The 15908-nt window shown below is 39.9% G+C and overlaps 1 protein-coding gene across 2 annotated transcripts in view; it reads right to left on the bottom strand.

Annotated features, from left to right (window-relative positions):
• The window catches only part of gse1b (Gse1 coiled-coil protein b), a 290780-nt gene extending 280237 nt beyond the window's left edge, over nucleotides 1-10543 (bottom strand). For both annotated transcript variants that reach the window (XM_079824802.1, XM_079824803.1), the window contains exon 1: nucleotides 8032-10543. In XM_079824802.1, coding sequence (XP_079680928.1) covers nucleotides 8032-10200 — 2169 coding nt within the window. In that variant the 5' untranslated portion in view covers nucleotides 10201-10543. The remainder of the gene's footprint in view (nucleotides 1-8031) is intronic.
• Nucleotides 10544-15908: the final 5365 nt, after the last annotated feature.

Raw genomic sequence — 15908 nt, 5'->3', positions numbered from 1 at the left:
ACTCTACACAGTAAAATCCTCCTCAAATAAAATAAAAACATAAAAATCCTCCTGCAAATAAAAGAACACATTACAACAAAATAACATTACCATATTCACTACAAACCTACACATTTCTTGCATTTGTGAACAAAAGTTCTTATTGATAATTCAATTTCAGTATATGTGTAAAAACTGTGCCTCATGTGACCCTGGTACAAAACCCAGTTAAACTTTACTTTGATGTCTAAACATTTTCTCTCACAGTATTTCAGCAATCATGCTGTCTTTTCATTTTTTTTTAAATCAGAGTAGTAGTTATGGCTGATTCATGAATGAATAATCACTCTTTTGAGCTGAGGTGATCTCACCCCAGCTAACAGGGAATGTTCTCAGAACTTTAACTAACATTCTGGCAAGGTTCTGGCAAGATGATAAACAAAGGTTATGTCAGTAATGTTAATATAACGTTTGTTCTGGTCTTTAATAATGTTCTCAAAAGGATAGCTTAAAAACTTTATTTATATGCTGCGACTCTCGTTCGGCTCGCTGTATTGAGCAGACACGTTCAGTTTTTAATTGTCTGTTCTCTAACTGAACTGTGCCTGAACACCGGTAACACCGTCAACACCAACTATCGCAGCAAGCCTAAACAAAACATTTCAGAATTCACACTTGTAAGCAATCGCTCCTGTAAATCTTAAAAAGTGATTATGAATGTAGCCATAGTAAACACCTTTACTAACAAGATAATAAACCTAATCTTATGTGATAAATAATATCATTAGGTAAAAGTTCATACATAGATTAGTTACGGTTATAATTTATTGGTCATTAACCAAAGGATTAATCGACTAGTGGCTAGTGGTTTTCCAAAGTTACTAGCCACTCAGCCTTTTCACTGGCCACAATTTTGGCATCGATACCATGGGGAAAAACTGCCATATAAATATTTTAATATTATCTCATAATCTGGCAGCAGGTATATTTGAAAAGCACAGCTGGTATCGTGTGAGTATTGGAAGCGTTTCAGATATTTCAGCATCGATATGCATCGAAAAATCTATATTTTTGACAACACTACATTGCACTTACTTTATTATTTCAGATGCCTTTTTAAAAGACTATATTGAAAAATGTATATTATATAAAATTCAACCCGCCAAAGTGGCTAGTAGGAGTGACTGCGTTACACGCCACTGCTGAAATCCAACCGCATTTGGCGTGTTGGCGGGTGTTTGAAGGGATAGTTCACCCAAAAATAAAAATTCTGTCATCATTTACTCACCCTCAAATTGTGCAAAACCTATATGAATTTCTTTGTTCTGCTGAACACAAAAGAAGATATTTTGAAGAATGTCGGTAACCAAACAGTTGATGGACCCCATTACTTCCATAGTATCCTACCCCCAAGCCCACCTTCTCCTCCACCTAGAGCCCGACCGATAAAGGATTTTTAAGGCCGATACCGATACAAATATTTGGTCACTTAAAAATCCGATATTCCGATATATCAGCCGATATATATAAAAAATAAATAAATAAAATAACAGAAACGCGTAAAAAACACTTAAACAGATTTCCCTTATACATTAGTTATAAGTAGTTATTCATGATCCCTCAGCCTCTCTAAAATAACATGATAATGCAGTTTAAAAATAAACTTGTTTTATTGTCACAACAGAACAGAGGAACATAAAAATATATTAAAGTTCTGATAAATAAAATGTATAAAAATACAAACTTAAGATATGAAACTTAAAGTCGTTTGGACGAAAACACAATAACAAAAACAACAAATCTAAGTTACCAGTATTAATAGATGTGGTAAGCTTTATAAATATAACTTTGAGCAAGACTGGAAAAAAAATATTCAGTTAAGTTCTAGAAGTTCTGATAAATAACAACAACAGCAAAATATAAACTATATACAGTATAAATATGAGCCACCTTATAATTACAATGTCAACTTGCTTATCCCTTTACATGCACTCTTTTAATTCTATCCATCAAGCTACAACAAACCATTTTCAATCATCATTTGCTGCCTGCCTTCTAAAATCTACTACTTATGATGATGCAGTAAATCCATTATTTGACTTGTTAATGCTGCGTCTGAACGAAGTCACGCACTTTCGTTCACTCTTCACGAGCCTAACTTATGATTTACAATGCAGGGACTGGAACTACAAATATACTAGTTATAAATACAGTAATCATTACTTTATTTAGGCAGAATAAGTTTGTTGTGATTTCCAAGGCGCATTAATGTTAGCGGTCTCCCACTGATAGCCATGGCATTAGCTAGCTTTGTGGTTAGCGTCTATGATAAGTTATAATTTAGAAATATGTATACTTTTTCAAAATAACGGGCAGGGGAGAGATGATACGTCTCATGCTGTCAAACTGTCAGACTATTAAAGAAATACATCTTATTCAGTCACATTGTCCGAGTTAAACTTAGTCAGTCAACTGTAACCTAGCGTAATTACCAGCTCTCTTGGCTTACATGTAACAGCAAAACTGGACTTGGCAGTTACAAATTGTCATGTTATTTGAGTTAAGAGAACTGATGGGGATGTTCTTTTAATTGTTATTCAATTCAAGCAATGTATGGCTCGTTGCCAACTTACATGCACTTCAAGGATGATCTGTGTTGTGAATGCAGCGCTCAGAGCGCTGAAGCTCAGCATGACTCTGCTGGATCAGCTGGTGGTGTTGCCAGCCGGCACGTTGTAGGGTGCCCTCTGGTGGACAAACTATGAAACGCCAACACTCAATGTGTTTGAGCGGTGTTTCGTCCGTTTTTTTTTATTTTTTTAAAAATATTCATTTATCGGCCATCATAAATGCCGATACCGATAGTTTGGAAAAAGCCTAATATCGGCCGATAATATCGGCCCGCCGATATATCGGTCGGGCTCTACCTCCACCTACTATGTCAATCATGGGATCAATCAACTGTTTTGTTCCCCATATTCTTCAAAATATCTTCTTTTGTGTTCAGCAGAAGAAATAAAATCATACATGTTTGGAACAACTTAATGGTGAGTAAATGATGACAGAATTTTCATTTTTGGATGAATTATGCATCGATGCAGAATTGTTCACATCAGCATCTCGATGAATCGTAAACAAATATATTCCAAAGCTCTACTGAAAAATTATAAAAAACAGTGTGCAGAAAGTTAATAGGGCGTATTCTAAACACTCACAGACATCAACGATTAGCATATGAAACTCAACAAAGGTGGCATGTTTCATACTGCAATGCACGCTGGGTGTCAGCATAGTCCAAATCTCATTAATGGCCATGTATGATGAGTGTAAATGTCTAAAATGTAAAATTTTTACATAAAGGATGTAGCAATTTTGAAAGCTCTTAATTTGATCACATTGTTAGTGTGTTGCAGTGATCTTTCCATCACCACAGCTTTTTTGTTAATTAATGCCACAACTTCAGACAAATCAGACTTCAAGAAGAAGAAAAAAACAGTGGCTTAAGCCATAAAAGCAGACATCTTATTCTTAACCTTATCAGGATTTTATCAATCTCTTTCTTTAACAATACACAAACTTTCTCTATTACACTATTGCAATTGCTGAAAAAGATTAAAATTAACAAAAGTCAAGGAACAAACCCCATAATGGTGACTTGAAATGAAAGTTAATTTCAATAAATCATCAAAAAGGCCTAGCTAAACTGTTAATTCTCAATAAGAACTTTTGTACACATATGAAATAATTGGCAAACTGGTTTGCAGTAAGTGAATATGGTAATGTTTTGCAGTTGACTTTTGTTCTGTTATTGTTGTTCCTAAGTGATTCTGCTTGTTAACAGCAGGTGTCCAGTAGTGTTCATTTAACACTGAGGATTTTTGCTGTGTATCACATTGTTACAACGTTCTCCATGGGATTAATTAGAAAAGTTTTTGAGGAGGATTTTACTGAACATTTCAGCAACATCATTCTAACCTTTAAATGAAATTCTATTAACAATTTTAATGATTTAAACGCTTTGTTTTGCTAATGTTGGACGCTCCTGGTCAGTGGACATAATTCATGAACTGCCAAATTAACTTATCAGTTGATATGTGTTACCTGCTATGGTTGATTTTCGACTGCAATTATTCAGAACTATTTTTTCCTCAATCTCTAAGTCTTGGCACTTGTTATCTACAGAAGTGATCTACAGAAAGCACACCAAAATTCAATAAATTAAACAAAAATGTAAAAAAAGTTTTTGTCTTATTATAAAAAGTGTTACTGAAATATCTATTAAGGTCTCATTTGTTAACATTAGTTAACGTATTAACTAACATTAACTAACAATGAGCAATACATTTGTTACAGTATTTATTCATCTTTGTTAATGTTAGTTAATAAAAATACAGTCGTTCTTTGTTTGTTCATGTTAGTTCACACTCACAGTGCATTAACTAATGTTAACAAGTACAACTTTTGATTTTAATAATTAGTAAACATTGAAATTAACATTAACTAAGATTAATAAATGCTTTAGATGTATTGTTCATTCTTAGTTCATGTTAACTAAAGTAGTTAACTAATGTTTACTAATAAAACCTTAAGCGTAACTCATATTTCCTTGTTCATTTAATTTAATTTAAAGGTCCCGTTTTTCCTGTTTTTTTGAAGCTTTGATTGTGTTTACAGTGTGCAATATAACGTGTTCATATTTCGCGTGTAAAAAAACACAGTATTTTTCACACAATTTACTTATCTGTATACCGCTGTTTTCTCTGTCCTAAAAACGGCTTGAGTATTTCCTTATTCTATGAAGTCCCTCCTTCAGAAATACGTAACGAATTCTGATTGTGCCAGCGGTTCCTGTGTTGTGATTCGACAGCAGCTTAGCGCACGTTGCCCGGAAAGGTCACGCCTCTTACCATAACGGGGAGATGCATGCGCTCAAAGTATAGCGTCCCTGAAGGCCAAACAAAGGTGATTTGACTCCGGGATGAAAATAATAGCATCTCGACGATATGGCAACAAACACACTCTACAAACCGCTACAAACGCAATACTTCCTCTTCTCCAAGGGGGAGAGCAACAAGACCATGCCCCTTTTTTTGCGTACTTTTGTGGGCGGAGGTTAGTCAAAAAAATGTTCTACTGACGTCATTAAAGCAGGATGTACAGGGATTTAGTCCAAACCGGCCGTTCGCTGTAGGCTTTGAAAGGGAACTTCTGTTAAATAAAATATCTCGCTTGGCACTGAACTTTGAGCTTTATAATTTTACAGGTATTATTTATGCTCTAAAAGCAACATTACACACTAACTAAAGTTTGAAAAATGGGATCACGAAGAACAGGACCTTTAATAGTTTTGATTCATGGTTTCATTTTCTCATGCTTAATACAAAATTATACAATAAATGTAACACTTATTTCTTCTTTTTCTGTATAGTCCTTCACATAGTCTCGCTTACAAACAACAAACTTTAACTTTGCATTATTCCTAAAAGATGTTGACTAGTGCACACACACTTCACCTCATATGACTTTCACAGACAGAGCTATTTGCTATCCATGACAAGCCTCTGCATTCAACTTCCAGAGAACAGCTTTCTGTATATCAGAAAACACCAGTGTATATCATGGGAAAGTGTTACAGGAACAAGGAGCAGGGTAAACAAAAGCAAAACATGGTCATCTTTCATAGTAGCAGCCTAACAGACCTCCAGACTGTGACTAAATGGTCCATTTAGCGACTACATTTTCTAACTCTGATACTTTTACAAAGTTGGTCAACTCTGAATGATTAGGCTATTCACTGTTTCTGTAGCAAATGAGAAACATTAAGTTACGCCAAACGCTCAAAAAGTTGAACGAAACAGTGCTACCCGTTTGAACCATGCAGCACAGACTATTTACTCAGCCCAGTTTAAACTAATTTAAAACCAGATGAAACAAACTCAACATTCTCAACAGCACTATATATAGGTCAAAGCATTGATTCATTGATTGTACACACGTTACTGTACAAAGTTACAAGACTTTTCAATCCACAAATCTCATCCTTGCTAACATTTACAATGAATTTACCCTAGTGAACTGTATTAACCATGGCATTTTGGCAGAAATGTGGTATAATTATATTGAATATTACTGCTAGTCGTGTATGTTGTATAAGAGGAGTAAAGGAATATACAGTAATTAATTTTTTTGGCCATTTATAAAAAAAATTATAATAATATTAGTTTATAATAACAAATATCATATATAGAGTTTTACAGAGTCATACCCATAATGGACTACTTGCACTGAGCTTCGTGATGCAGTTCGGTTTTGAAATAGTACATCTCACGTATATAGGTAATGTATATTTTTCAGTGTAGTCAACAGCATATATTTTTCAGACTGGAATAAAGCACCAGCATACAAAAGCAATCCTTTTTATCAGTCACATTCATTTAAAAACAAAAATTAATGGTATGAAATATGATTAGTAAGAGAAAAACAGTTAATGACAGGGCCGTCCACCACGCTTCCAATATTTTGAAATGGCCAAAGAGGTTTAAAAGTCACATTTTCAGTCCGGTTTACCAGCATCCGTCAATGTCAAAATGATTGAGATGGCCAATCAAATTAAAGTGGAATTTACCAGTCAGAAGCGTCAGTTTAACTTTGAAAGAAAGTGAGGCAAGTGAAACCTTTAATACATGTGAACTGTTTTGCAGAAATGTTAAACGACCGACAGTAACATCCAGTGATGCAAACTACTCAACTTTTTTCTCAAATATGGCCGTTTTGAATTGAAAATTTGCATATGTGATTCATGTCATTCCTAACTTAGTGTGAAGAGACAATAAACATTTCAGTTTTCCACATTTTAGGCATACAAATCAAAGTATTTTAATGCAAATTATTACAAATATTATCTGCAAATAGTTTAAAATGATTATTTAGAACTAGAATTAGACTTACGAATTTCCTTTACTTTTCTGTTTCTATAGGTTTTTATAAAAAATTGGTACCCCTAACCCCCCCCCCAGTGTTCAAGACATGATTACGGCCATGGTTAATGAGAAGACGAGCACAGGACTACTGCAGGTTTGTGGGGAAACATATTTATAGGAACATTTCAGAACATGATTCGTTGTTTTAATCAATTGGCAGGCAGCCATAGTGATAATCTGGGTTCTGTAGGAGCGCTGAACTCAGTTACCGGAAATTTCAGAGATGTAATAAGTAGAAGTCCATGCATGGTTTTACTTGTAGTTACCATTGTCTAACCTGTTGTAAAAGTATGGATACTGTAGAAGAAGGGCAAACCCCGAGTACATTTAAAATCAGTGTTTTACTACCAAATGTGCATTTCAGTGGGACAAAATATGCAATACTATTGCTGACTTTAGTTTGTGTCCTTTATTATTGGTCCCCCTATCCCACTGGTTCTAGCAAATAAAGAGCGGGTGCCACCATCTGTAAAACTTGTTTGACAATATGTGAATATAGCGATTTACAGCCTAAAAACCCTCTCACAAATTGTCACATATAATGTGTCTCTCATGAAATAGTTTTGTTTGTAACATCCTGAAAAGTGTCTGATCTGTCTCTCTGAAACATCACACACTTACACACACAATAACTATGGGCTCACACCAGGAGACCAACAAAAGCTTGAGTTGGCCTCTGTGAAGAATGTTTTCAAACAGAGCTTACAACTACTAGAGTGTCTGCAAAATGTTTATTTATTTAATGCGACAGGCTCCATACTTGATCTACCCCCTGCCAGCTATGGCCGCCCCACTCACTAGAAAGAACAGCAGTCTGCCATAAAACTCTTGGCTCACTCACTCATCAGTGCATCAGATGAACTTTTGCATGCTGGCCCAGAAACAGCTCCAGCCAAGCTGCCTAATAAACTGTGCAAACTGAGGCCCCAGAAGACTCTGAAAGACCATCTAGTGGTTGCTAGAAAAAAAAAAGTAATCTGAGGTTCTAATGATTTTTTTTTTAAACATGTAAAACTGTTTGTAAGAGTCTAAAGATTGTGATAAAAAGCAATGTGGCCCACAACATTCTTACCTTGTGTTGTGCACTTCCACCGACCGGCTTCATGTTCTGTCCAGCCAGAACCATGGACTTACATTCCACACAGGAGCCAATTGTTAACTGCTTGCCATTGTCAATTACCAGGGTCTGGCTGACCCTTGGAGCATAGAGGAACACGGGCAAGCGGTCAACGCACACCGCTTTCAGCCCAAGAGGTCTCTTCTTCTCTTTCCTGCAGAAGAAGCAGATGAATGTGTTGCAGTTATACTGGCGTGCCCAGGGGCTACTGGATGGGCCTGATCCTGAGCCCTGACTCTCATGTTGGGTCCACTGCCCCAGCAGGTCATGGTAACACAATGCACAGGCAGACACAAGGCCTGTGGCATCAGCAGGGCGGGCACGGGGAGCGGGAGGGTGGACAGTTAGAAAAGGAAAAAAGGGTTCTCGCTCTCCACAACGCCCCGGAGGGTTAACGTGAAGCTGATACTCTGTTCCTCCAGAGAGCTCCTCCCCACACAAGTAACAGATGGAGGTGTGGCTTGTGGTTGTTATGGCAGTCTGAGAAGGGGTCGACAGAGGTCCTCTGGGGGGGGATACCAAGACTCCTCCTCTTCCCATGGCCAGGTGGTATCTCTCAAGGAACGTGCTGACGGAAGTAATGAGCTCCTCACTTAGACAGAGGCAGTACTCTGCCCAGACCCCCTCCAAGATGCTGTGACATGCAACACAGCAGTGTACCTGTCCATTCCGCACACTCTGAGCATTTGGAGGGCATGGTAGCTGGTTTATAAATGGAAAATAAATTGCACTGCGGCCTTTACTTGCACCGGCATGGGTGTATGCCGTCCTGACCTCTCGGCCGCAGTCCTGCCCACATAGGTAGCAGGCCTCCCTGTGATTCTGTGGCACGTTGGGGAGGGGGTGGATTTTTGGTAATCCATCCACACATTCATTTATGGCAGGTGGAGAAAGAGGGGTTGCAGCACCAGTGTTGAGGGGCACTACATAGAGTCGCTGGAGAACCGGCACATCTGCTAGCTCGAACCCTCGCCACTGCTGCATGAGGGAGGAGTGGCAAGTGGTACAAACCAGAGTATATCCACCCAGGTTGAGTGGCACAGCACCAGGTGGAGGAGTGTGGAGCCACAGAAAAGGGAAGAACGGTTCACTGGACGCTCTCTCCTGCTTCTGCACAAACACTCTGAACCGGCCTCCTGCTGAAAGCTTGCTTCCACAAATATAACAGATGCATTCATCAGCAGAAAGACTGGAGTGACATTTGGCACCTTGACCCCTCTCTACATCAAAGTGCGATGATGCTGCGCGCTCTCTCTCATCATCGCTGGTGATGTCGATCTCGCAGCTGTCAGTCGCGTCTAACTCACCGGTGGACGCATGTATCCACTGCTTATTGCATGTAATGATGCCGTTATCCTGCAGGGCTGTGCGCACAGATAGACTGTCATACTGTTGGACAGCCATGGAAACCGATGAGTGCGATATGTGATTGATGATTTTAGTCGTACGCCGATCTGATTTAGGTACGTCCTGAGTTGTGTAAACTCTGGCCGGATATCGCGCTGACTCGGGACTGCTTTTAACACTCATTGCACTCTTTCTACTGCCTTCTCTTGAAGTTTTATTAGACGCGCGGAAACCTGTGGCATTATTGCTATTCATTACACACGCTGACAGGTCCAAGTCCTGCTCGGACAAGTCATTATCAGAGAATGAGGAAATGTCCGACTCATTGGCGTCATAATTACTAACGCTCATTCTCCGCTCAAGATCGTAGGTAATGTTCCGTAAATCACACTGGTATGGTCTCTTGAGCCAGTACATGCGCTTCTCGATTGGCGTCCTGTTGCGCTCGAATGAGTTCCACTGTTCGCGCAGGAAGCAGTGGCACACGGCGCACACCAGAGCGTCCCCATCCGGACCGATCTCCGGCGCGCCAGGAGCCGGGTCCTGGCCTTGCAGGAAAGGGAAAAACGGGCTATCCTTTTCTCGCTGGTATTTTACCTGCAAGCTCAACTCTTTTCCCGGGGTCACTCCACTCCCACAGATGAAGCAGTGGATGAAAAAAATCCCGTTGCGTTCGGGGATGCACACGCTGCCGGACAGAGCGCTCTCCTCCCCGGGCAAAGACGAAGCCATTCGCTGTAGCGCCTTGGAGGTTGGCGTGAGCTCTGAATCGTTCATCGTTCCATGCGCAAAAGAACTTCAGAATCACAAGCAGCGTGATTTCAAAGCCAGTTGCATTCTTTGTGCGTTTTCTCACATATGTAGCGCCATTGATCCCGCGGAAAAACCCGTTCGCTCCGCAAACTAACTCGCTCCGCAGATTTCTGATTTGTCTGTCAGTGTAACACTCCAGAAAAGCACATTTGGATCGTCGTCTGGAGTCACATCCTTGTGAGGCGGTGTAATCCGTGTGCTGTTAGAGAGTAGAAAGTCTTATTGAAGTTGCCTGGCGAAGTTTCCTCACACTGTGGCTGTGAGACGAGTGAACTGAACACAGCGCCATCTCTCTCACTCACTCAGTGTCACACACACACACACACACACACACACACACACACACACACACACACACACACACACACACACACACACACACACACACACACACACACACACACACACACACACACACACACACACTTAAGTTTTTTTCACTAGTTAGGACACATCTCATAGACTTCCATTGTTTTTTATTAGGTTAATTATATGTTTTATCACCTAACACGACATCTGCCACTCATAACCCTAGACTTGTGCAAAACATAGATTTAACTAAATATAAATTATGATTGCCCCTTTCATAGACCCAAATCTTTTTTAACTTGTGAAGTCTGGCTCACTAGTTGGTGTTCAACAGGTTTCACTATATTAATGGGGACATTTTTTAATAATGATGACATCTATAGATTATAGTTTTTATATTAGGTTAATATTTTCTCTTGCCTAGCCTGACCCCTACCTTACCCCTAAACATCACAGAGACTTGTGTAAAGCACTAGATTTAATTATAAACATAAATTTGGCCACAGTCAACTTTTCACACACTCTCAACTTCAACTTTTATTTATATAGGCTAGCACATTTTAAAACAACTTTGGGTAACACTTTATTTTACAGTGTCCTTGTTACATGTTACATGTATTTACTATAGTAATAACAGTAAATTATGCATAATTACATGCAACTAAGCCTCAACCAAATCCTAATCCTACATTCTAAAAAAAAAGGTTCTATATGGCACCAAAAATGGTTCTTGGCTCGTAATCATAGGGGAACCTTTTTAAGTGCTATATAGCACCAATTTTGGTGCTTCAGTGGTTCTTCAGCGGTTCTTTGACTAAGGTGCTATATAGCACCGCTACCATATACAGAACATGTTAAGATATGGTGCTATATCTATGATTACAACGCAGAACCATTTTTGGTGCCATATAGAACCTTTTTTTTTTTGAGAGTGTACCCCAACCCTATAGTAATTGCATGTAGTTAATCAATATTACTATAATTACACTGTAACAATGATACCTTAAAATAAAGTGTAACCCAACTTTGTAGCCCAAAGTGCTTCACAGTCATTTTAGAAGAAGAGTGTATAAAAAGTAAAAGATAAAATATAAGAAGCAAACAAAAAATGCCATAATAATTAACATGTATACACACAACCACCCAATAACATTATCATGCCTACACAGAGAGAGACAATTACTTAAGGTCCCCTTCCTTCAAATGATAGGTTAAAAATATAAGTTTTCAACTGAGAGCTAAAAACATCTCTGGAGCCTGCCGTATATAGAGTGGAAGACAATTTAAGAGCAAATACTGTAAAAGCTCGGTCACCCTTTGACTTCATTGAATGAGGCACTGCCAACTACATTTGATCCGTCAATCTCAACGTCCAATAATAAAAACCAATAATAAAATCTTAAAATCAATCCTATTACTGAACCGGCAGCCAATGAAGAGAGGATTACACTGGAGTAATGTGATCCCTTTATTGTACCGGTCAGAAGCCTTGACTGCAAGCTGCAGATGAGATAATTGTCACTGACTCATCCCTGCAGAGGGAGTTGCAGTAATCAGTCTTGATGTGTAATAAAAGCATGAACCAAATATTGGTTCAAATATGAATCTCCAAATATTTAAATGAAAGAAAGGGTTTTTACCCTAGAAATCAGTCTAAGTTGATCAAAACTACTTTTCACAACAGATTTGATCTGTTTTTCAAAGCTGTGGAATGAGTCGATTATGACACCCAGATTCCTCACTTTCTTTCACTGTTATTCCTAGGGGAGCAATATCATCTCAACTTTTGGTGGACCAAATATTATTATCTCAGATAATCATAACACATTTGAATAAAATGATTTTGGTCAAGCTCCTATTATAAAATGTAAGCTAGAAACAAAATCAATGATTTTATGAAAATTTTAAATGAAAAAAAAATATTTAAAAAAACTTTTATAATTTTTATAACAGTTGAAAGGTGTTACACAGTCTATGAAAAATACCCATTGGTAATGCCATAACCATCACATAGCTGATGCAATTCAGTGTTGTGACAACCATATTCTTAAAGGAGTAATTTACATCAGAATTAAACGCCAGCCTGGGATTCATCGATCGGTGAGCAACTGTACCAATTAAAGCAAGATACCATGTCTGTGAATGAATATCCTCTGCAATTCCACACCCTAGCTGCCGCTAGAGGATGGAACGAGCAGGCCCTGTTAACCACGTATCGACAGGGTCTGAATCCACAAGTGCGGTTGCATCTTGCTGCATACGAGGATTCTATCGGGCTCGAATGCTTCATCCAACTCTCCATCCGCTTCACCACTCGTATGCAGTCGTGCCTCTAAGAGCACCAGGGCCACAATTTCCTCCATCCCTCTGCCGACCAGAGTCCATCAGCCCTCCAGAACCAGCCCACGAACCCATGCAGCTTGAAAGCTCACGTTTGACCCGCGCTGAATGGCAGAGGCGGCTGGCCCATAGTTTGTGTTTATATTGTGGCTCCTCCGAGCACTCCATCTTCAAGTGCCCGATTCGTCCTCCTAGTCCCCTGGTGAGTGCAATACTTCCTTTGATTAATAAAATGAAGCCACTCACTACTATTGTGAACCTAACTGCTGCCGGTGTCACCTTCCAGTTAGTGCCCTTCTCAACTCTGGGTCAGCCGGCAACTTCATCTCTGGTGCCCTCTGCCGTCAGCTCAAGCTCAAGTCTACAGCCACGCCGTCCATCTACCAGATCCACTTTGGTAATGGGCAGACCCCTCAGCCGGAGACAAGTGCGTTACTGTGCCGGTCCAATACAGCTTCAAATGGGAGTCCTACGTGTGGAACAACAACATTTGCTGGTTCTGGAAGAATCCACCGCTGATGTGATCCTAGGGTGCCCATGGTTGGAGCAGCATAACCCAATCATCTCCTGGAGGACCGGCGAGATCCTGAAGTGGGGCGACAGCTGCTTCCCGAACTGTTTCTCTGCTCTCCCAGCTCCTGCTATTCCACGGTCCGAAGAGCTACCACTCTGTGCTACCTCCATCAAAAGCCCTGGGGAGAATCGTTCAGTGGATATCACTCCATGTTACACCCCCTTCAGTGATGTATTCTGCCCCAGCGAGCCTCCAAACTGCCTCCACAACGGCCATGGGACTGTGCCATCGATCTGCTTCCGGGTGAGTCAGTGCCCGGTGGGAAGATTAATCCCCTGTCATTTACGGAGGAGAAGGCCATGGAGGAATACATGAAGGAGCCACTGGATCAAGGTTACATCCACCCGTCTACTTCCCCTGCTGCTTCCAGCTTCTTTTTTGTGGCTGTAGCGACTATGAGTCAGATAAAATAATAACTCAACGGGGAACTGAATTAAAATGAAAGACTCGGATGACACAATAATTTATAAATAATTCAGAATTAATGTTTACACCTTAACTTATTCGTCCGCCGATATGTAAGAACTTAAAGGGGGCTCTGTTAAAGGGAAACATGTATATTTAGCTCAAATGAATGAATTAATGAATTCATAGGGAATTTTGAGAGTCTATTTTACAGCCGGGCAAATGACACTTCCAGCGTTCATTTGAACGTGCCATAAATATCAACTCTGCAGCGGATATTAATATCCGAACAATAGTGAAACACTATTTAACAGCCAGGTAACTTAAGCCGCGTTTCCACCGCAGGAACTTTCCCCCGGAACCAGGAACTTTGGGGGGGAACTCGGTGTGTTTCGACCACAGGAACTAGGGTCTAAATGAAGTTCCGGGTAAATATTTCCCCCTCCAAACGGCCCTGCTTGCGAGGTGGTACTTTTGAAAAGGTCGGGAACTTTCGGGGGTGGGACTTGGGCGCTGAACATGCTGATTGGTTGAGCTCTCGCAGCATTTTTTCAAGTTTTTTGCGAGGTGGGTTCTGCGTTCAGTAAATATTTTCTTTGCAACAATGGAGTTCAACAAAAAAATTCGACCGACGACTAGGTTCAGGCTTTGAGCATATATGCGGAGGAGGACATCCAGCAGGAACTGGAAACGGCGACCCGCAATGAAAAGGTATAACGTTACCTGAAGATATCGACTCGGTTCCAGTCACACTGGAAAACAGTGCAGAGAGAAGTTAAAGAAATTAAGACAAGATTACAAGAAATTAAAGGATCATAACAACCGGAGCGGTTCCGACCGGCGTATCAACAATTGGCATGACCGCCTGGACGCGTTGTTGGGACAGACCGTCCTTTTCTAGGGCAACGGTAACGAAAGACTCGGCTAGTGCGTTGTTGGAAACCATCCCGGAATCCGAGTGGGTTGAAGGTAAATATCTCATCTTGGTATCATCTATTAAACTCGTTGCAGTGTAACGTTGCAGTAACTTTTTTCAACATGCTTTTCCAGACGTAACGGGTGGCCCTGATGAATTGCAGGCAACGGAGACCAGCGTGTTTTCCCCCGCGGTCACCAGTACGTTAGCCCTCGTCCCGTGTCTCCTGCCGAAACACAGACATGCCAGAGGTATAAAGCTGACAAAATGTGTATATATTTAAAAACTGATGTGTAATCCATAATGGTTTTGAGTAGTTTTGTTGTTTTTAATTGTAAACTTAAATTGCCAATGATAGAAATTGCACACTGGGCATTGTTCAAGCTGGGCAAGCAATTGTTCATTATTTGTAGTGAAAACACTAAATAATTAATTGATGGTTTCTATTGTTTCATGGTTGCCTTGTGTATTAATTTCCATGTGTTTCTGTGCAATTTTTCTACTTAGGGAAAAGGAAAAGGGACTGACTTTTCTTGATGCACTGAGGGACATGGAGGATGCTAACCGGGCCGTCCTGCAGCATGGACAAGAACAGCAAGACCAATATATTCAGCTGTTACTGGCGAGCCAGGCAGAGGAGAGATGAGGAGGCAAGAGCTGGCATTCCACCAGTCAGAAGCGGAAGAAAGCAGACGGCAGCAGAGGGACTTTCAGACTGGGTTTCTGTCTGTTCTTGGACAGTTTGTCCAGTTGTTCAAGAAGTAGCCACAATGACCAGCCGCTTGAATGAAGCATTTGCTCTATCACATTTGTACTTTATATATTGTACGTGTTGGCACAGCTCTTGGACAGGTTACTGAAAAATACACTTTTTTATATTGTTGTTTTCACATTTTATAATTTCATTTTATTGTTCTAGTAATTTATTTGTCTTTGCACACTTATTTTAATTTTGTAAGAACTAATCTGTCTAAAATAAAGTCAAATGTGTAAAATGTCACTGTGTCTTTTTAATTTCCACATTCTAACTATATAACCACTTTCTAATTGTAGTGTTGGAAGCAAATAAAAGGGCTGCTGCTCGCAAGTCTTTCTGAATATGAACATAAACATATCTAGAAAACCCAA

Source organism: Gobio gobio, assembly GCF_949357685.1.
Source record: "Gobio gobio genome assembly, chromosome: 9".
NCBI classification, from domain to species: Eukaryota; Metazoa; Chordata; class Actinopteri; order Cypriniformes; family Gobionidae; genus Gobio; species Gobio gobio.
Note: the sequence above shows the minus strand (reverse complement) of the source record. Positions and strands in the feature narration are given on the sequence as shown.